The sequence below is a fragment of the Bubalus bubalis genome, chromosome 24 (genome assembly GCF_019923935.1).
Source record: "Bubalus bubalis isolate 160015118507 breed Murrah chromosome 24, NDDB_SH_1, whole genome shotgun sequence".
Classification (NCBI taxonomy): domain Eukaryota; kingdom Metazoa; phylum Chordata; class Mammalia; order Artiodactyla; family Bovidae; genus Bubalus; species Bubalus bubalis.
In genome coordinates, this window is record NC_059180.1 from 27,738,582 (window position 1) to 27,758,772 (window position 20,191).

At 51.8% G+C, this 20,191-nt stretch overlaps 2 protein-coding genes across 7 annotated transcripts in view; one reads left to right on the forward strand and one right to left on the reverse strand.

Moving 5' to 3' along the window:
- The window catches only part of ABCC6 (ATP binding cassette subfamily C member 6), a 65,367-nt gene extending 64,513 nt beyond the window's left edge, over positions 1 to 854 (forward strand). The window contains exons 30-31 of the mRNA XM_006050066.4: positions 231 to 425; positions 713 to 854. Of these exons, the coding sequence (XP_006050128.4) occupies positions 231 to 425; positions 713 to 821 (304 nt within the window). The 3' untranslated portion in view covers positions 822 to 854. The remainder of the gene's footprint in view (positions 1 to 230; positions 426 to 712) is intronic.
- Positions 855 to 6,227: 5,373 nt separating this feature from the next.
- The window catches only part of ABCC1 (ATP binding cassette subfamily C member 1), a 151,224-nt gene continuing 137,260 nt past the window's right edge, over positions 6,228 to 20,191 (reverse strand). For all 6 annotated transcript variants that reach the window (XM_025275035.3, XM_044935672.2, XM_044935670.2 and 3 more), the window contains 8 exons: positions 17,216 to 17,415; positions 15,698 to 15,824; positions 15,019 to 15,120; positions 11,925 to 12,071; positions 10,542 to 10,700; positions 9,659 to 9,825; positions 8,347 to 8,541; positions 6,228 to 7,794 (listed from right to left, as the gene is read on the reverse strand). In XM_025275035.3, the coding sequence (XP_025130820.1) occupies positions 7,686 to 7,794; positions 8,347 to 8,541; positions 9,659 to 9,825; positions 10,542 to 10,700; positions 11,925 to 12,071; positions 15,019 to 15,120; positions 15,698 to 15,824; positions 17,216 to 17,415 (1,206 nt within the window). In that variant the 3' untranslated portion in view covers positions 6,228 to 7,685. The remainder of the gene's footprint in view (positions 7,795 to 8,346; positions 8,542 to 9,658; positions 9,826 to 10,541; positions 10,701 to 11,924; positions 12,072 to 15,018; positions 15,121 to 15,697; positions 15,825 to 17,215; positions 17,416 to 20,191) is intronic.

Genomic DNA, 20,191 nt, shown 5'->3' on the forward strand with positions numbered 1-20,191 from the left:
AGATGGGGAGACTGAGGCACAGAGGCTTTGTATGACTTGCCTAATGTCACTCTGCTCAAAAATGGCAGAATGAGGATTCCTGTCAGCTCTGTAGACAGGGGACCCGCAAGTAGGGGCACGCATCCCACGCTCCTGCGGCTGCTGTGGGAGTGGGGACACATTTGTGGGCACGCCCTGCGGGTCAGGCCCGACGTGCAGACATCTGGCCTGACTGTCCCACTCATTCCCAGCGTGGGCCAGAAGCAGCTCCTGTGTCTGGCACGTGCCCTTCTCCGGAAAACCCAGATCCTCATTCTGGACGAGGCCACGGCTGCTGTGGACCCAGGGACAGAGCGCCAGATGCAGGCCGCCCTGGGGAGCTGGTTTGCGCAGTGCACAGTACTGCTCATTGCCCACCGCCTGCGCTCCGTGCTGGACTGTGCCAGGTAAGCCCCCTCCCCCCCATCCCACTCCCGGTAGCTGGCACTCCTGCATCAGGGTTTAGAGCCAGAGGGCTCTGGAATACGTTATCAAGTGCCCATTGTACAGATGGCAAGACAAGGGAAGGATGAGCCTGAGGACACATGTCCAGCAGATGCTTCCAACTGGGTCATCAGGGTCAAGAAGCTGCATGGAAGGCCAGACTCTCGCAGAGCAGACATGCTAGGCCTTCAGAGCAACTGAGTCTGTGGGCTGGAGTCTAAGGAGCTGCCTGTCTGTCTCTCCCCTGCAGGGTTCTGGTCATGGACGAGGGGCAGGTGGCAGAGAGTGGCAGCCCGGCCCAGCTGCTGGCCCAGAAGGGCCTGTTTTACAGGCTGGCACAGGAGTCAGGCCTGGTCTGAGCATGGCCCCTCCATCCTCTTCCAGCCCCACCAATCCGGAGATTCTGCCAAGCCCTAGAGACGTGCTGACCTGGGGTCATCAGTGGCCCCGTGGAATTGAGTCTAGACTCCTTTCTAGTCTCTGGGAGGAGAAAGTGCCATATCATCCCAGAGCCAGGAGGACGCAGCCACCCCAAAGTCGGCCTTATCAGGGCCCATCCAACCCCTTCTATTCCAGAACTAAAGTCAACAGCAGGTCTCTGCCCCCCTGGACTCAACCAGGGACCCCCCAGACCTGTCTGTGCCTGGGCTCCACCACAGACCAATGAAATCAGAATCCCTGGGACGAGCAGTGGTATGCGTACCTTTCACAGAGTACCCCTTCTATTTTGAGATGATTGCAGATTGATAAGCAGAAAAAAAAAAAAAAAATAGTCCAGAGAGCTCTTGTATACCCCTTCCCCACTAATAGTAACGTCTTTCTTTTTTAAATATAGCTGATTGACAATGTTGTGATCATTACTACTGTATACAAAGTGATTATACATATACATTATTTTTAATATTCTTTTCCATTATGATTATAGGATATTAAGTATAGTTTCCCTGTGCTATATATACATCATAAAATAGTCATAAAATATGACTATTTTAACAATATTAATTCTTCCAGTTCAAGAGCATGGAGTATCTGTTTCTTTGAACTATCTTTGTTGTTATTCAGTCACTCAGTCGTGTCAGACTCTTTGCAACCCCAGGCAGCACGCCAGGCTTCTCTGCCCTTCACTATGTCCCAGAGTTTGCTCAAATTCATGTCCATTGAGTCAGTAATACTTTCTAACCATCTCATCCTCTGCTGCCCCCTTCTTTTGCCTTCAATCTTTCCCAACATCAGGGTCTTTTCTAAAAAGTTGGCTCTTCGAATCAGGTGGCCAAAGTATTGGAGCTTCAGCATCAGTCCTTCCAATGAATATTCAGAATTGATTTCCAATTAGGATTGACTGGTTGGATCTCCTTGCAGTCCAAGGGACTCTCAAGAGTCTTCTCCAACACCACAAATTCCCTTTATTAATATCTTAAGAGTTCTCAGCAATATGTCTTTTACCTCCTTGGTGAGGTTTATTCCTAAGTATTTTATTTGGGGGGTTGCAATTTTGAAAGTTTTTTTTACTCTCCCTTTCTGATATATTGTTGGTTTAAAGAAATGCACAGATTTCTGTATGTTAAGCTTGTATCCTATCTTGCTGAATTTATCAGTTCTGGTAGGTTTTATGCAGTCTTTAGGGTTTTCTATATATAGTAGCATATCATCTGCATATAATGACCATTTGACCTCTTCCCTTCCAATTTGGATTCATTTCTTTTTCTGGTCTGATTGCTGTGAATAGGACTCCCAGTACTATCTTGAACAGAAGAAGTAAGAGTGGGCATCCTTGTCTTATTCTGGACTTTAGCAGAAAGGCTTTCAAAGTATTCTGAGCTGTGGGTTTGTCATAAATGACTTTTATTATCTTGAGATATGTTCCCTCAGTACCCACTTTGTTAAGAGTTTTTCTCATGAATGGCATTTTGTCAGATGCTTTTTCTGCATCTATTGAGGTGATTATGTGGTTTTTATCTTTTGTTTACGTGGTGTATCACATTGGTTATGTATGTTGAACCATCCTTGTGAATTTAGGATAAATCCCACTTGGTTGTGGTGTCTGATCTTTTTATGTGTTGTTGGATTCAGTTTATGTATATTTTGTTGAGAAGTTTTACATCTATATTCATCAAAGATGTTGGCCCATAATTTTCTTTTTTGGTGGTGTCTTTGGTTTTGGTATCAGGGTGATGGTGGCTTCATAGAATGTCTTTGAGAGTGTTCCCTCCTCTTCGGTTCTTTGGAAGAGCTTGAGAAGGATAGGTACGGTATGTTTGATAGAATTCACCTATGAAGCCAACAGTAACATCTTAAAAGACAATAGCTCAATATCACAACCAGGAAATTGACATTGGTACAACCCACAGAACGTGTTCAGACTCCCAGCTTTACTTGTCCTCACTGTGTATGTTCTTGCCTGGAGAATCCCAGGGACGGGGGAGCCTGGTGGGCTGCCGTCTATGGGGTCACACAGAATTGGACACGACTGACGTGACTTAGCAGCAGCAGCAGTGTATGTGTTTACTTTCTATGCAATTGCATCACCCATACAACTTCCTGCATCTGTCACAGTTGGGATGCTGCCCGCTTCCATCTCCACGTGGACCCCTCAACCACGCCCACCTCCCTCCCACCCCCATCATCACTGGTGTGGTGTCCAGCCCATGTGATTCCAATGTGTAGCCAGGACTGAGAACCACTGCTCCATCCTCATCCTTGAGCTCCTGGGAGTATCTTGTCTGAACAGATGCACAAACCACAACCCACACAAGGGACGGCCCTCTCCAGGCACAAACCCAGCACTCAGTTGAGTTCCAAAACCGAGATGTGAGGAGCCAGGTCTCCTGGGCCTCACCAGGAGAATTTGCTCAGGATCTGGAGTGTTTCATCCATTTGTTTATCCAAGACCGAGTTCTGCCTCAGCAGCAGTTGGAACACCTGGGGCATTTCTGGTCACACTTCTGCCTACCAGGTGCCAGGGGGGAGATGCTGTTGGAAGGCCAAGGTCAGGGACGTCCTGTGCCCCCTGTGCAGGATGGTCAGCGATATCCCTGGCCTCCACCCACTCGAAGCCACTAGCACCTTCTCTAGTTGAGATGAGACAGTGACTGCCCACTGAATCACTGATCCCCGCCATCAACGATGCACCCATACCTGGGCACCGTGGTAGTGAGTCAGAGGAGCCTGTCGACACCCACCTACTTGTCAGGACACAGCCTACCCTGTCCCACCCAGCTGGGGGTGTCCATCCTGACCTGGGATTTTCAGCCCAGAGTAATCTAAACCCAGCTGCTACCTCCCGCTTTTCAAGAGGTGACCAGAAGTTCATTTTGACAACTTCAAAATGGGGTGGGTGTTGGCATCTCTTGCCTGCCCGTCATGCCAGCCAAATGTCATTACTAGTGATTTTGCCCCATTCTGTAGATGAAGAAACTGAGGCTCGGGGAGTGGACGTGACCTGGAAAGGCCCACCCTGCTGGGAAGTGGCAGAGCGGGCATCTACCCTGGGCCTGCCGCCAAAGTCCACATCATCTCAGGCGGGTGTCCATCCAACTGCAAGCTGCGGCGACATGCGGGAAGGGACCAGACACAGCGCTGCTTGTGTCTCCGCCTGGAGCTGAGCCACCCGCCACCCCGGGAGAGCCCCCATGGGCAGCAGCTGTGTGGTTGGCACCCTCCCTTGGGGTCATTCCAGGGCCACAAGAGCCTCCTTCATGGAGGGAAGTGTTTTGCCAGGAAGCAGAGTGTGGGCCATGGAGCCAGCACCCTCAAAAGCCTGCTAACAAGGCTGCTGTCAGGCGCACCCCATGGCTCCTTGGACACCAGCCCACCGGCCACCCGGGCCATTAATCCCCTTGCTGTGGGTCCTGCCAGCAGCGCCTGGCTGGCATGCAGAGACAGTGAAGAGCCAGGAAAGCCACATACAGACCTTCCTTGGTCGGTGCCTCCCTCAGTAGGTCCTTCAACCTCACCCGAGTCCCACTGGTCACTGCCAACACAGAGCCAGGCTCTAAATGCCTGTTGCCCAGTTAATCCTCACAATTGGAAAGGGAAGTTATGTCACCCTGCACCTTCTTAGGATGCTTTGCTGAGGGAGGTAATATCATGAGGCCCCTTTTATAGGTAAGCAAAACAGAGTGTAAGTAGAGATGTGAATCCAGGCGGGCTGGCTCCAGAGCCCACGACTGAAGTACTGTGCCACACCACTCCTTGCACATTTCTCTAACATCAGCTCACGGTTAACAGCTAAATTCCACTCCAGAATCCACACCCCCCCACCCCCCTGAGGGAAAGGGATCTTTTTCTTCTTGGGCTGAGATGGGAGATTGGTGCATCTGTGTTGGCTGTGCTCTTCCTGGCCCCAGCACGGTACACAGCGTATAGGAGGGGTCAACATTTACCGACTGTATGACTGGATGGATGGAGGGAGAGATGGATAGGTGGATGGACGGACAGACAGACGCATGAATGCACAAGTGGCATCACCATGTATGAAGGCATCCTAAGGGCTAGGCATATGCTGGGTGCTTTACCCCAATCAGTTTTCCCCTCACAGCCACTTGGTCAGGTGGATACGAGGATCCAAGATCTACCAGTGAGGCCATGACTCCGGAAGGGCAAGTTCTAGGGCCCCAGTGACTCCACTCTGGGCTCAGGCCTGGTTCAGAGAATGTGGTCACTGAGTACGTACCCTATGCCCTGCTCTAGAGGTGGGCGTTCAGCAAGGAACAGACAGCCCTGCTCGCACGGAGCTGCCACTGTCCAACAGGGAAGAGAGCGGGGGATGCCAACAGCTGGGGGAAGAGGGAGGACCCTGAGGTTGGAAGAACAGCAGCGAGGTGAGCAGGCGGGTGAGCCTGGGGCTCCTCTCCGGCCCAGTTCCCCTCCCAGGGGAGAGCTGTGCAAAGCGCTGAGTCCAGACCTGAAACACAGCAGGTGCACAACCAAGCTTGGTCCCCCTTCTCCTCCCACGGCACTGGGGCGCTCACCTGGAAGGGCGGTGTGAAGGGCCCCCTCCTCCCCTTCCTCAGGGTTAATGCTGCACCCGCCCCTCTTCATGAAGTGGGTGAACTTCAACCACAACGTACCCGTAGGCACACGCGGGTCCCGTGGCCATGTGGGATCTGACCCGGGACCTTAACACTCAGCATCAGGCCCTGAGACAAACACACGCACATCTAAAACCGACCAGGCTCTCCCACGTGGCTCTCATTCTAAGGGTGACAACCTCGCAGCTGCTTTTCCTTGAGCATCTTACCCCCCGCCCCCCAGCCCCTCCAGCAAGGCAGCCTGGAGGGAGAGGGACACCGTCGTGCTGGGATGGGGGGAACGTGTTCCACTGGAAGGCAGATTCTTAACCACAGGACCACCAGGGAAGCTCCCACAGGAAATTCTTGCCACACATGATGCTTGCCTTGCCTGTGTCTTAGAACCTGACCTGAGCCATGCACAGAAGACCTACATCAGTGCTCATCTTCATAGCAAGCCCAGGAGGTTTGATCAGCCCCATTTTACAGATGAGGCAACAGAGGGAAGACGACTGAGTGACTCGCCCAGGGTCACACAGCCTGCAGAGGATAAGGGCAGGACTCAAGTCCGTCCACCATGCCACGCTGAGTCCCCACCAAACCCCACCTCTAGGTTCCCAATTCCAAGAGCTCCCTCTAGAAACAACATGCCAAGAAGGAAGGACAGCAGCAGATGAGAAGTGCCCCATCCTGACTCTTGGAGAGAGAGCGGGAATCCTCGCTAGAAAGAAAATGGAACAGTCGTTTAGAAAGAAATAAAATTTTTCTTTTTTTACTGCAAATTATTTGCAAATGTTCACGTTTCCAGTGTAAGTCATTACAAAAAGATCCCCAAGAAACACTTGGTTTATCTAATGTGAAAGAATGGTTTAACTTACAAAAAATAAATATATATTTTCACCTAAAAGGAGAAAGATGCTTCTCTGGTTTGAAGTCAGCAATGTAATTCACATAGCGAGCATGAATAGCAACCTCTCTCTGCTTTTTGGGTCTCACTTTGGTCTCCAATTGAGGGACCTACAGGGCTGAGAAGACAGCCCCCAACCTCCAGATGCTGAACCAACCTGGCCATTCCCTGGGGTGCTGGTCTTCAGCCTAACGCTTCCTCCTAAGAAATTAAAGTCTTGAGACTGTTCATCTCCCTGGAGCAGTACTTAAAAAAGAAAGAAAATCACTGACCCTTGTGAAAAGGTCCTTTTCTTGTCTCAGAAGAGACTCAGTAACCGTAAGTCAAGTCAGCCACCGTGCCGGCCTTGACAGCGAACCAGTGGTCCCCGGTGAGAAACTGAAATCTACAAATGAGGAGGAGACTCACGGGGGCTCTTTTCAGTACCAGCTGCTCCCACCTGGAGGGACTGGCGCTCTGGGCTTAGAACGCTTGGTTAACTATGAGCAGGTTTTCATTCTCAGGCACCTGGAGGCATAAACCCATTCTAGCCGTGGGTAAAAAGACGGAGGGAGGAAGGCAAAGACTGAGGTGGGTAAGGAGGTGAGCAGCCAAGCAGGGAAGCCGGCACTGAGAGGGCTCTCCCAGCCTGGACCTCCATGCCCGGTCACCCGGAGTCCAGACAGCAAGTCCCATTGGAGGCAGGGCTGGGAGGCTGGTTCCCAGCAGCTGAGCACCTCGTAGACCAGATGGCTGGTGAGAGGGCTGTCGGTGGTCCTCGGGACACTGCCTGAGGGTGAGCATGGCCTTCACTAAGCCCCTCACCTCCAATTGCAGCCCTGGGGAGACAAGCATCTAGGGGGAGCCAGGCAAGGACGGAGAGGTGCCGGGGACCAGCGAGCTTCCCCAAGGCGCAGAATCCACAGACTTCAGCTGGAGAGACATGAGGCAGTTGGCTGGATTTGGTCACTAGCAGATTTTACGCAACCGGTTTCTGTGGAAGTCTGGTGGCCCAAACGTCCCCACAGAGCAGGGAGAACATGCGTGCCCTCCCAGGGGCATGAGAACGTGTGTGCATCTGCAGGGGGTAACAGAGCCGAGGGCGTGTGCATTGTTGGGGGGAGCTGCATCCCAGTGTCTCTCCCATTTCCTCATGGCCAGTTCCAGGGAAAAGGGCCAGAGGGCGGCTGCTCTGTGTATGTTTTGGTTTTGGGGGTTTTCTTTTTGGTTTCAGTCTATGAGAGGCTTGGGTTCCCAGGGATGCTGACTCGTCCCTGACTGCTGGCAGGTCGGCCCTGCAGTTCTGACCAGCTGCACCCACTCCAGGCTCACACCAAGCCAGAATCTTTGGCCATGCTGTAGAAGAGACCTCTCCGCTGCAGGAGGTCAGAGGGGGAGCCCCACTCCCGGATCTCCCCTTTGTCCAGGACGATCACCCTGCAAGGGAAGGATGCAGATGTGAGGCGTGGGGGAGGGGCTGGCACCCCGTGCCCCAGGAGTCTACCTGGGCCAGTCCCTGCTTTGGGTCAGACCCCTAACACCCTCTGCCAGGCCTGCTGCAGTAGCCATCCACCTGGCTGCCTGTCCTCAACCCCAGTTCTAGTCAATGTCCTGTTACGTCACCTTCAGTACTCTCTTACCGCCTTGTGTATTTCCCTCCCAGCACAATTCGCTTTTATTGGTTGCTGTGTTTATTGTCCATCTCTGCACCCCACCCCCAACTAATCCATTAGGCAGGGTCCTTGTCTGACAGCTCCCGGCTCAGTCCCCAGTGTCTGGAACGGGGCCAGGAATGTGGCAGACCATCCACACACATGTTAACTTTTGATTGAGTGATCGCAAAAATGCCTGGTACTAACCAGGACAAAGAGACACCAGGGCTGTCACTAGGCATGAGGTCAGTGTTGCATGAATGAATGAATGAGTGGGTGAATGGGGTGGGTGGAGTGGACTGTGAGGCCTGGAGGCCTTCTGGGCCAAGGGCGTCACCTCGTGTAGTCCATGATGGTGTTGAGCCGGTGAGCGATGGTGAGGACGGTACAGTCATCAAATTGCGTCCGGATGGTGGACTGAATAAGGTCGTCCGTTTCCAGGTCCACGGCCGCCGTGGCCTCGTCCAACACGAGGATCTTCGTCTTCCTCAGCAGGGCCCGGGCCAGGCACACAAGCTGGCGTTGCCCGACGCTTGACCAGGAGAGAGAGACCAGGAAACGAGTGTCAAAAACACCCCTGACACTGAGCCCAGGCCTGAGCTGAGAGGAGGGAGAGGAGACACTGTCTGCTGCTCAGACCAGGAGGGCACTTCCAACCCCCACATCCACGCCCACATCGGCCATCACTAATTGATCAGCACGGTCTTCCTGTTGAGCTAGAAGCAGCCTCAGATTCATTCTCAACACAGAGCTCGGAGGTGATAGCCAAGATATCTGATCAGTTCAGTACAGCAAGTAGAACAATTAACAAACTGGCCCCAAGCAAAGTTTGCCCCAGAAGGCAAACTGCTTTCTGCAGGGCCTCTCTCAGTGGACTCTGGACTCGACCTTGTCCCTGGCTTTGGCCACCGGGATGCTGGCAAACCTAGAGGCTTGGAACGGGGATGCACACCAGGGTGTGCTCACGCCTGCACCTCTGCCACCACCGTGACAACGTGCCTGGGCTGGTCTGCCGGGGAAGGAGGGACACACGGGGCAGAGCCTAACGGCCCCAGTGGAGGCCAGCTAGAATATCCGCCTGCAGCCAGCGGCCCCCACCCACGTGGTGAGCCAAGACCAGCAGAGCCGCCTGGCTGGCCGCCCCCGTGTGTGAGTGGCCCCAGCTCTTGCTGAGCACACCTGAGGGTTCGTGCTTAGTGATCATGGTGATGCATGCAGTGGGAGAGGCAGAGGATCCCTGCTGTGCTGTGCCAGGCATTACCGCTTTAGTTGCTGGATCCCGGGTGGAGCCTGGGAGAAGGGCCAGGCAGCTGGGGCTATGGGTGGGAGCAGGGAGGGCCCAGAGCAGTACTATTTATGACTGGGAGAGAAGCCTTTCCAAAATGTAACAACTTCACTCTCCACTGAAGGGACCCGGTGTGACAAAGGAGCTGTTCTGACCATCCTGGTTACACGTCACAGTAAAAATGAGCCCAGCATGAAACCCGTTTTAGATACTGAAACTTGAGGCCCAAGAGATTAGGAGGCAAATTGCTCATGTGGCAGAGTTGGAACTCAAGCCCAGGTCTGAACCTGATGCAAACAGACAAAACCTACCAAGGCCCCGACAGAGGTGATGCGGAGGCCCGGCTGGGCGTCACTCCGCCTACCTGAGGTTCTCCCCGCCTTCCGCGCATTCGTGGTTCAGTTTGTCGGGAAGGGCCGACACGAAGCCCTTCAGGTGGGCGAGCTCCAGGGACGTCCAGACCTCTTCATCCGAGTACTGGCTGAACGGGTCCAGGTTCATGCGGAGGGAACCCGAAAACAAAACAGGGTCCTATTTGGAGGGAAGACAGCAGACGGCGTGAGGCTCAAGGCACGGTTGAACACGGGTGGGGCAAATAGGTGGGATGTAGAACGTTCTTGCCAGAATTGTTCAAAATAGGGTTTTGGAGCTCCTCCAAATCACCACTTCTGAAGATGTCAAAGATGGGGGGAAAAAATCTGGAAAACTCTGTGTTAAGGGAAATAAAACAGATTTCTCTCTTGTCATATTTCCCAGAGCATTCAGTACACAAGTGTGTTGGGAGCTTTCTGGAAGTGAGAACCAGCATGCGGATGAGGGCAATTCCTAATTGCAAGGTACATGGATTCCCCTCCGTCTCCTGCCTCCAAATTAAAATCTGAGAAGAAATTTAAGGCAACACAACACTAAAAGGCAACATATTATGCAATCGCCACCTACAGGAATCAGTCTAGAAAATTCATCTTTCTCGCCTAGCCTCTTGGGACGGTGAGAGATTCCTGTCCAGCAGAGAAGCCAGTGTCTTAACTGGATGCTGTGAGATGCTTAGGACACTGCCTACTGGGTGGCAGGAGTGAAGGAATGAATGAAACCTACTTAATTCTCCCTGTTAATTATGTGCGAAGGGGAGAGTCCATGAAGAAACATAGCATACTTTCAGTAAAAAGTCATGAAAACCACAAAGCAGGAACAAACGTCCCTCTGTTCTGAAAATACACACGTGTCACTTTCAGTGTGACCCCGCCCACCTGGGGGATGATGGTGATCTTGAAGCGGAGGTCGTGCAGGCCGATCTTGGCGATGTTGATGTCATCAATGATTATCTCTCCCTCGGCTGACTCTTTGATCCGAAACAAGCCCAGGGTCAGGGACGACTTCCCGGCTCCTGTCCGCCCCACGATGCCAACCTGTGGGGCAGAAAGGGCCTGCGTGAAGTGGGAACGCTGGTATCTGGGCTAACCTCTTGCCCCTTGCATTAAGTACCAGCCACAGAGCAGTTCAGTCATCTGGTCGACCCACCCTTCCCCCACTATTCTACTCCCCTCAGCAGTTTCCAGAGACATTCCTTTAGGGGCTGTTTTGGGCAAAGGTCAAGAAGGACTTCCTTCTCACTGCCAGCTCTTTTTAGAAATTAAAATTATAATCAGTTCCTTTAATAAGTTAGTTATTTGCAACTCAAGACAGTATTAAGTAACAATCAAATGGTTTTTCAGTTCTATGATGGTGAGTTTCCCCATCCTGAGGTGTTGGAATATCTCAAAGGTTCAGGAAGATGCCCCTGTATCCCAGCTGAGTGAGCAGAGGTCACGGGTACGACCTGGCCTCCACTTATCCTCTTGAGGGAGCTGGGCTCCCCACTTAATGGCTAATGACTGATGTTCCAGGCAAAACTCTCCCCTTCTCATCTGGGCTCCAGAGAGGCAGGCTCCTCCGCCCTGGGACAGCAACTCACAGGGCAGCTTCATTATGCAACATAAGCCAGAAAGCCTCCGTGAGAACATCGCCCACTCTGTTCCTCCTCTTGTTACAAGTTGGAGAAACTCTCTCATGGGAACAGAAGATTCTGGGCCTCCCGACTGGGTGTTTAACAACTCCTGCAGGTTCAGAGAAGAAAGAAACACTGGCCTCTGGCAAATGGCCAGAAAGACCCTCAGTCTGATTCCTCAGGGTATGAGGGTCTGAGGGTCTCAGGGCAAGGACGTCCTATAGGAGCAGCGATACCCTTGAGCTGTCCCCAGTAGTGAGGAGGGCATTTTTCTATTCTAGAGGCCTAGGGGCCAAGGGGGCACAAGAAAAGGGGAGGAAGGGACTAGTCAGTAAACTGGGAGGCTCACGTCTTTATCTAGAAAGAGCCAGGCGGGGAGGATGGGCCCGGTGCTGCCAGAAGTATCTTTCAAGAAAAGCAGGAAATGGATTTTTTTTTTTAAACATAAAACATTCCAGATTTTTCAGTATTGGCAATTTCCAAAATGTATCTCCTCTGGCTCCTGGGCTACCAGTCTGCAGTTGGGATGCTCTGAGCAGATTTTACTGCCAAAGGCTCTCCCCCTCCACCCTGTGGTTAGGGGCACAGAAAACCTGGTGGCAGCCTGTGCCCGCCCACGGACGGGCAGGAGTCGAGGGGCACCCACCTTCTCCCCACCGTCGATGGTGACGTTGATGTGCTTCAGAACCAAGTCCAGGTCCTCTCGGTACCGCAGGCCGTAGTTCCGGAACTCCACTCGGCCCACCTGGGGCCAGTCCCTGGGCGGTGCCATATCCTGGATTTGCCAGGGAGCCTGCGATGACAGCGGGCAGTGGGTGGGCGTGAGGGGTCTGAAGTCCGTCTCACGTGCTCCAGGGCTCCACGTGAGCGGCTTCCATGACCCCTCTGACTTCACAGCCCCCTCCTTCCCACTCACTGCCTCACTGCTCCTGCACTGACTTCTGGACTGTTCCCTACACACACCCACGTGCGCTGCTTCCCTACACACGCCCACGTGCGCTGCTTCCCTACACACGCCCACGTGCGCTGCTTCCCTACACACGCCCACGTGCGCTGCTTCCCTACACACGCCCACGTGTGCTTCCCTAAACACGCCCACGTGTGCTGCTTCCCTAAACACGCCCACGTGTGCTGCTTCCCTACACACGCCCACGTGTGCTGCTGCCCTACACACGCCCACGTGTGCTGCTGCCCTACACACGCCCACGTGTGCTGCTTCCCTACACACGCCCACGTGTGCTGCTGCCCTACACACGCCCACGTGTGCTGCTTCCCTACACACGCCCACGTGTGCTGCTTCCCTACACACGCCCACGTGTGCTGCTTCTGGGCCTTTGCGTTTGCGGCTTCTTCTGCCTGGAACATTCTGTGCCAAACTACCCCTCGGCCTGCTTGACTGCTGTGGATCCCAGGTTAATGCAACCACCCTCTGAGCCCTGGGCCCCTCTGCTCCCACACTCTCTGCGTCCATTCTCTTTGAGAGCACTCACCACCTCCTGGCACTTTAAGCAAGTATCTCTGCATTCTGTCACCCACACCCCACTGGAACAGCCTCTCTACGAGAACGGGTTCTTTCACTTGTTCACTGCTACATTCTAGAGCCCAGAGTACGTAGGAGGTGCTCAATAAACATCTGTGGACTGAATCAATGAATGGGCGGTCTCCTCTAGACAGACACAGAGCTAAAGGTGAGATACTCTGATGGCTTCGAAGGCCTGGAAAGTGAAAGTGAAGTCGCTCAGTCGTGTCCGACTCTTTGTGACCCCATGGACTGTAGCCTATCACGCTTCTCCGTCCATGGGATTTTCCCGGCAAGAGTACTGGAGAGGGGTGCCATTGCCTTCTCCAGAGGATCTTCCCAACCCAGGGATCAAACCCGGGTGTCCCGCATTGTAGGCAGACGCTTTACCGTCTGAGCCACCAGGGAAGTCCATGGCCTGGAGGGCGACAATAAAAGCAGCAGCCGCTCGATCACACGACCTCCTCTAATCCTCACTACAATCCCCAGAGTGGAGTCCTTTCCCATCCCCAGTTTACACACGAGGAAACTGAAACACAGAGTGAAAGCAGCTTGCCTGGAGTCACACAGCCCCTGTTTCTGAAGAGCTAATTTGTTCAGTTCACATTTCCTGAGGTCTACACCTGGAAATGCTCTGGGCTACGCTCCGGACTCTCTTCAGGGAAGAGGAATGGAGAGGACAATGAAAGAGGGCTTCCATCCTTTCTCCCCCATAAACTTCTTAATTTTTTTACACCCCTCATATAAATAAGGAGACACTGCTATAAGAACACGGAGGGGACTGGAGAGAAATCGGTGGAACTTTCTACCTGTAAATATGTATCGTATGTAATATATACAAACACGTTAAGTAAACATATATTTTAATAGTGGTAAGACTCTGGGTGATATTTTTCTTGTATTTTTCAAATTTGCTCTTATTCTAAAACTATAATTAAAAGTAGTGAAAATAAGTACAGTATTTTTAAAAGTAAAAACCTGAATTTCACACTTTAAATGAGTGAACTGCATGGCATATGAATTATACCTCAAAAGCTGATATAAATAAATGGATAAATCAAGGTAGGGTGGGAACCTGCTGGTGTAATGTGCTCTTATGTCCACAGGGGGCACTCACACCATTCTGAAGAATGCTCTCTGATGAGGTGGGCCCTGGTTCACCGAATGCAAGGACTTGGCACAGGTCACTTCAGTGAATCCCTAAGTCAGACTCTAACCAGGGTCCCTTTAGTTTCATTCCTGGGGGGCATTTTTTTGGAATGCAGTGATAGTCACTCATGTCCAACTCTTTGAGACTCCGTGGACTGTAGCACACTAGGCTCCTCTGTCCATGGGATTCTCCAGGCAAGAACACTGGAGTGGGATGCCATTCCCTTATCCAAGGGATCTTCCTGACCCTTGGGAAGGGGATCATACCCTGGTCTCCTACATTGCATGCAGATTCTTTACCGTCTGAGCTACAGGGAAGCAAGCCCATGTGATCTTAGGCAAGTAACAAATCCTCTCTGTGTCTGTTTCCTCACCTGCAAAATGGGGGTGATAGTAGAAGATGAGTTACAAGGTTGTGTAAAGGACAGATGGATTATTCTACACAGAGTGTCTAGCACAGGGCCTGACACCACACAAGGGCACAAGGTGTGTCCCTATTATTATTGGTGGTGGTGGGATGGAGTTATCGCCAGGCCTTACTGCTACTGTCATTAACACAACTCCTGCTATTCAGAGATGGTGTGCAGGCAGAATAAGGCAGTTATTAGGGGCAACGTGACACCAGAGCCTTGGGTCCTACTCCCAGCTGTCCTGCTGACCACGGAGGTGACCTCAGACCAGCCGTCGTCCCTCACTACGTGCCCTTTTCCTCCATCCATAAAATGAGGACTTGGGTTAAATAACAGCAGGGTTTCCCAAACTTCAGTAAACTGCTTACCAATAATAGCATAATTTGTGCAATATCCATATCCTGACTCTCTTGTTACTGATACCTGGTATTTTTAAATGACTCACTTGTACTTAACTTTTAAATCTAAAGAGAAAATTAGTATGATTAATTTTGCATAATGTAAGTCCCCATTCAAAACACGTAACAAATAACAGAGGGTTTTTTTTTTTTGGTCAGGTGGAGGCTGCCTGCAGGAGGCACATGCTGCAGTTCAGAGGATTCTTCTGCATCAAGTTACACCGAAGATCATGGTCAAGACGTCAGGCCGGGGGCTTACGTTACCTCCTTCTCAGTTTCCGAATATTCCTTGAGTCTCTCCACGGCCACAATGTTGGTCTCCATCTCGGATGACATCCGAACGAGCCAGTTCAAGTATGTGGTGACCTGTGAGGGGAAGAGTCATCCAATGGAGCGTCTAGAGTGAGCATGAGTTGTTTTCTTCTCATGAAGGCAGCATGAATTATGACATGTTTCAGATAACGAAGGCCCAGAAGACAGCTACCTCAGATACCATGGCCAGACCTGCTACTGTGCGTCTCTTATCCCAGCGCCACATTTCCAAATAACCCGTGGGGCTACACAAGCAATCAGAAAGGAAATGAGATGGTATTCCCAACCAGATAATAGTTAAGAAAACACACCGCGTCGAAATTTGTGAGATGCAGCTAAAGCAGTGCCTCGAGGGAAATTTATAGAATTGAGTGCAGTCTTCTGGTAGCTGGAGACATCCTCTCAGGCCATCAGGGACGCTCCTTGGCTGATGGAGGAGTCCTGGCTGCACGTCTGATTTCTCCCCTGCTTCAGTCAGTCACTGGGCTCTACAGCTGCACCTCAAACTCCACTTAGCCCTCGTCCCCTTCCCCCATGCCCACAGAGATTCAAAGTAAAGGGCCAAGTGCCTGACAATCGGCTCCCCAGCAAGAGGATTAGAAAAGTCCACCTGGGAGTGCCCCCATCTTACCTGCAGGGAGTAAGACACCGAGAGGCCCACCAAGCCTGCACTGAGGCTGTGCCGGGAAATCACGGCAAACAGCGAGGCGAACAGGACGATGCAGTTGCCCACACACTCCAGCCGCACGGCCAGCCACCTGCGTGGAGACGCAGGCAGAGGGACAGGGACACACACATACGCACACACACACACACGCCCAGGTCAGCTTCTCAGAGGCTCGGTTTCCGGTTGAGGGTGGGGGTGGGGAGGCTGGGTGGCCACTCTGCTTACTGAAATAATTCCCCGATAGTTCCTAAGAGAGGCCTTGTTTGCCCAGTTCATGGGGCATGGGGAAGAAGGGCTGAAGGGACACAATTTCAGGAATTCCTCATTGGTCTGGCAACCCCAGGGACTAAAATAGAGTTCTCCAGAGGTGATCCTCCCAGGAAACTGAAACTTGCTTTCTTAAGAGCCAACCTTTTCTCACTGAAACCTTAAAAATACACCCATGTGTGCATTTTTAAAAAAAGATGTCTGAGAAACTTCCAAAATGCTTAGAAAAATCATCAACTCTGAGAGGCACCCCTGATTTAAAACAAATGTCTCTTGGCAGGAGTGGGGGGAGGGGAGAGTGAGAAATAAACACAGCCAACAGAGCCAAAGGGTCCCCAGACCTAGATCACCACTAGTTTAGAAACATTAAAATGTATTATCTTTCCTTTAAAATACAGACAGATCTACACGTTTAAAGCTAACTTTTGTATGCTATCACATAGGAACACTGTTTTTGTTTGAAAATGTAAAGCATTCTAGAGAGGCAGTATTATCAATCTGTTTTTTTCCCACCACATTCTTAAAGATCCATGTGATGGATCCTCGGGGTGTGAGTTATTCCCACAGAAACCCAGATTTCAACAAACTCCCCAAACAAACTCTGCAAGGGAATTGCAAGGTCTTCCCAGCGATGCCCTATCTTCCTGCCCGTCTCACACTCAGGGATTATGCGGTGTGCACTGGGTCACTGCCAGGGTGCTCTGACCCCTCCCCGGAGTCTTCCCTCTCTCACATCTCAAAAAACATCTTAGGATGTAAGCAAGTGAGGACGGGATGTTCTAGACTCAATCAATCATTATCCAACTTCTACTCCTTTTTCTTTTAAGCCCGATGCTATTCAACCATGCTTGATCCCCCAAAGGGCAATTTCACACGGTCTAACCTAATACTATTACTAATAACACTGCTTCCCACACTCATCACCCAGGGGCGGGGGTGAAGAGAAGCATGTGACGAGAACACTCAGGAGCCAAGGCCGCCGTCACCGATGATCCTGTATTACCAGGGGCACGGCGGAAGGATGGCCCTGCGGTATCTCCTGACTCAGAACTCCCTGCGCCTGCGCTTCAGCGGCCACATGCGGGCTGACCGCGCTCCTCTTTCTAATGGTCTTTCCGTCCTCTCCTCTCGCCGAGTCCAAGCCTCCCTCCCGTGAGGCCGGCGCTGGGCCCCACCACCCCGCTCTGGGAGCCTCCCCCATGGCCCCATGCCCACCTGTTGGCCACGATGCTGGGGTAGTAGGCCTTCTGGTTCTCGTCCACCTTCAGGTCGCTCTGGCGGATGAAGCGCTCCTGCTCCTCGAAGGCGCGGATGACGCTGACGCCCAGCAAGGTCTCGTTGAAGTGGGAATAAACCGGCGAGCGGCTGACCGACTCCAGGCGCTTCAGCTGCCGGGAGGAGGCCACGTAGAACCTCTACGGGAGAGAATGGACCGGAGGTGGGCGAGGGGCCCCTCATCCCATCCTTCCAGGGCCATGCTGGAGAAACTCTGGACGTAAATGACCCCTCTGGAGGCGGAATGCTGGACCGGGGCTGCTTTCACCCGAGGAACGGCAGGTGTACTGACTACAATAAAAACCAGGGCTGCAGCAGTGATGATGATAATAGCTCATGCTCCAGTGGAGCCCGGATCTCTGGTAGCTCAGCTGGTAAAGAATCCGCCTGCAATGCAGGAGACCCTGGTTCAATTCCTGGGTTGGGAAGATCCGCTGGAGAAGGGCTAGGCTACCCACTCCAGTATTCTTGGGCTTTCCCTTGTGGTTCAGCTGGCAAAGAATCGCCTGCAATGCGGGAGACCTGGGTTTGATCTCTGGGTTGGGAAGATCCCCTGGAGAAGGGAAAGGCTACCCACTCCAGTATTTTGGCCTGGAGAATTCCATGGACTGTATAGTCCACGGGGTCGCAGAAAGTCAGACAGGACTGAGTGACTTTCACTACACTACACGTGGAGCCCAGCATCCCAGGACTCCTTTAAGCACCTTCATAGCCATCAGCTCTTTAATCTTCATCAAAAACCTATGAGGCGCTCAATCCTGTTTCACAAGGAGTAAACTGAGGTCAACCTCTTCCCTAAGGCCATGTGGCTAGGAAGTGGCAGAGCTGGGATTCGAACACCAACAGTCCGGCCTCAAAGTGTTGACCTCAACACGGCATGGCCTCTCTGATGCCACTGACCTCGAGAGTTTATGGACGCCACAGCGTTGCTTTAGGACAAGCAGAGCTCAGCATAAACCCTGCCTCTGCCTGTCCCCATGGGCAGAGACCACATCCACTCTACTCCTGCCCTAACCCGGGTGTTCAGCTCGTTAAGAGACAGAACAAGAGCCCACCAGGAGCACTGAGGAGCTGTGACAGAGGCTGGATTAGCCATCTGAAGACACCTCTGTTCTCCTGGCTTCAGCTTCTGCATGTGTACAAAAGGACCCGCTGAGACCGAAGTTCCCTCACCCGGATGTGCTGAAGATGTAACATGTCTGCACCGGCTTCAACAGCAGAGCCGGGCAAATGAACACAGGTGCTGAAAGACATGTCCCCTGCCTCCTGGGCTGTTCTGGGTGCCCTGGGCCATCTTCAGGGGCAGAGACCTTCCATGGAGAACACTGAACAGAATGGGTGGCTCTTACGGGTTCTCCAAACTTTTTTCTGGATGTCAGCTCACATGGGAATTTGAACCACATGTTGGGGAGCCCTCTGGGGGCCCCAGAAACTCTGAGAACTAACCCAGGGTCACACCAACCCGGGCCACCTCAAATCAGGGGTTCTGCCCATCCCTGCACTGGTCAGATGCCACCTGTCCTCCGGCCGCTCTCACTGCCTTGGGACACAGTCCAGACCCCGTGGTCTGCCTCAAGGACCCTGGCATCCGCCTCCATTACCCTCTCCTGGGATCACCTCCTCTCCCAACTTTCTTTCCTCCTGGGTGGAAACTGTTCTAAAATGTTTGACCTGCTCAACTTAATCCAATTGTCATGTCCTCTGAATTTTATTTCCTCTAAAAAGTGAACCCAAGACTTATTTTTGTTATGGAATAGTCTGACTTTTAAAAAAATAATTATTAGCTTTCCTTTTAAGCTCTATTCCTGGAGAGAATCTACCCCGTGGACTCAGCTGATTCTTCCAAGGAGTGCCTGGTGCTCATGAGTGAAAATGAATGTTCAACCTACACCTGTCTTGTGCTGGGCTTGGGCTGAGAGCTAAGACACTAAGGGAAGTGCCAGGGAATTTTCTCAGATGCCATGCAATTCCGGGGGTAGAAATGACTTATTCCAACAACCTGGAAGCCCCAACAGAATTCCACATCACCTTACCTCTTACATTCCTTTTCCTAAAACTGACTTGCAAACACTAATGTATCAGTTCAGTTGCTCAGTCATGTCAGACTCTTTGCAACCCCGTGGACTGCAGCACACCATGCTTCCCTTTCCATTACCAATTCCCGAAGCTTGCTCAAACTCATGTCCATCAAGTTGGTGATGCCATCCAACCATCTCATCCTCTGTCGTCCCTTCCTCCTCCTGCCTTCAATCTTTCCCAGCATCAGGTCTTTTCCAATGAGTCAGTTCTTTGCGCCAGGTGGCCAAAGTATTGGAGTTTCAGCGTCAGTATCAGTCCTTCCAATGAACACCCAGGACTGATCTCCTTTAGGATGGACTGGTTGCATCTCCCTGCAGTCCAAGGGACTCTCAAGAGTCTTCTCCAACACCACAGTTCAAAAGTATCAATTGTTCAGCACTCAGCTTTCTTTATAGTCCAACTCTCACATCCATATATGACTACTGGAAAAACCATAGTTTTGACTAGACAGACCTTTGTCAGCAAAGTAATGTCTCTGCTTTTTAGTATGCTGTTTAGGTTGGTCATAGCTTTTCTTCTATATTTGAAAGTGAAAGTCGCTCAGTCGTGTCCAACTTTTTGCAACCCCATGCATGGACTGTATAGTCCCTGGAATTCTTCAGGCTAGAATACTGGAGTGGGTAACCTTTCCCTTCTCCAGGGGATCTTCCCAACCCAGGGATCGAACCCAGGTCTCCCGCATTGCAGGCATGTTCTTTACCAACTGAGCTATAAGAGAAGCCCTCTTCTATATTAGTGTATATTAATTATTAATATAGTATAATTATAGTGTATATAATATACTGCTGCTGCTGCTGCTAAGTCGCTTCAGTCATGTCCGACCCTGTGCGGACCCCA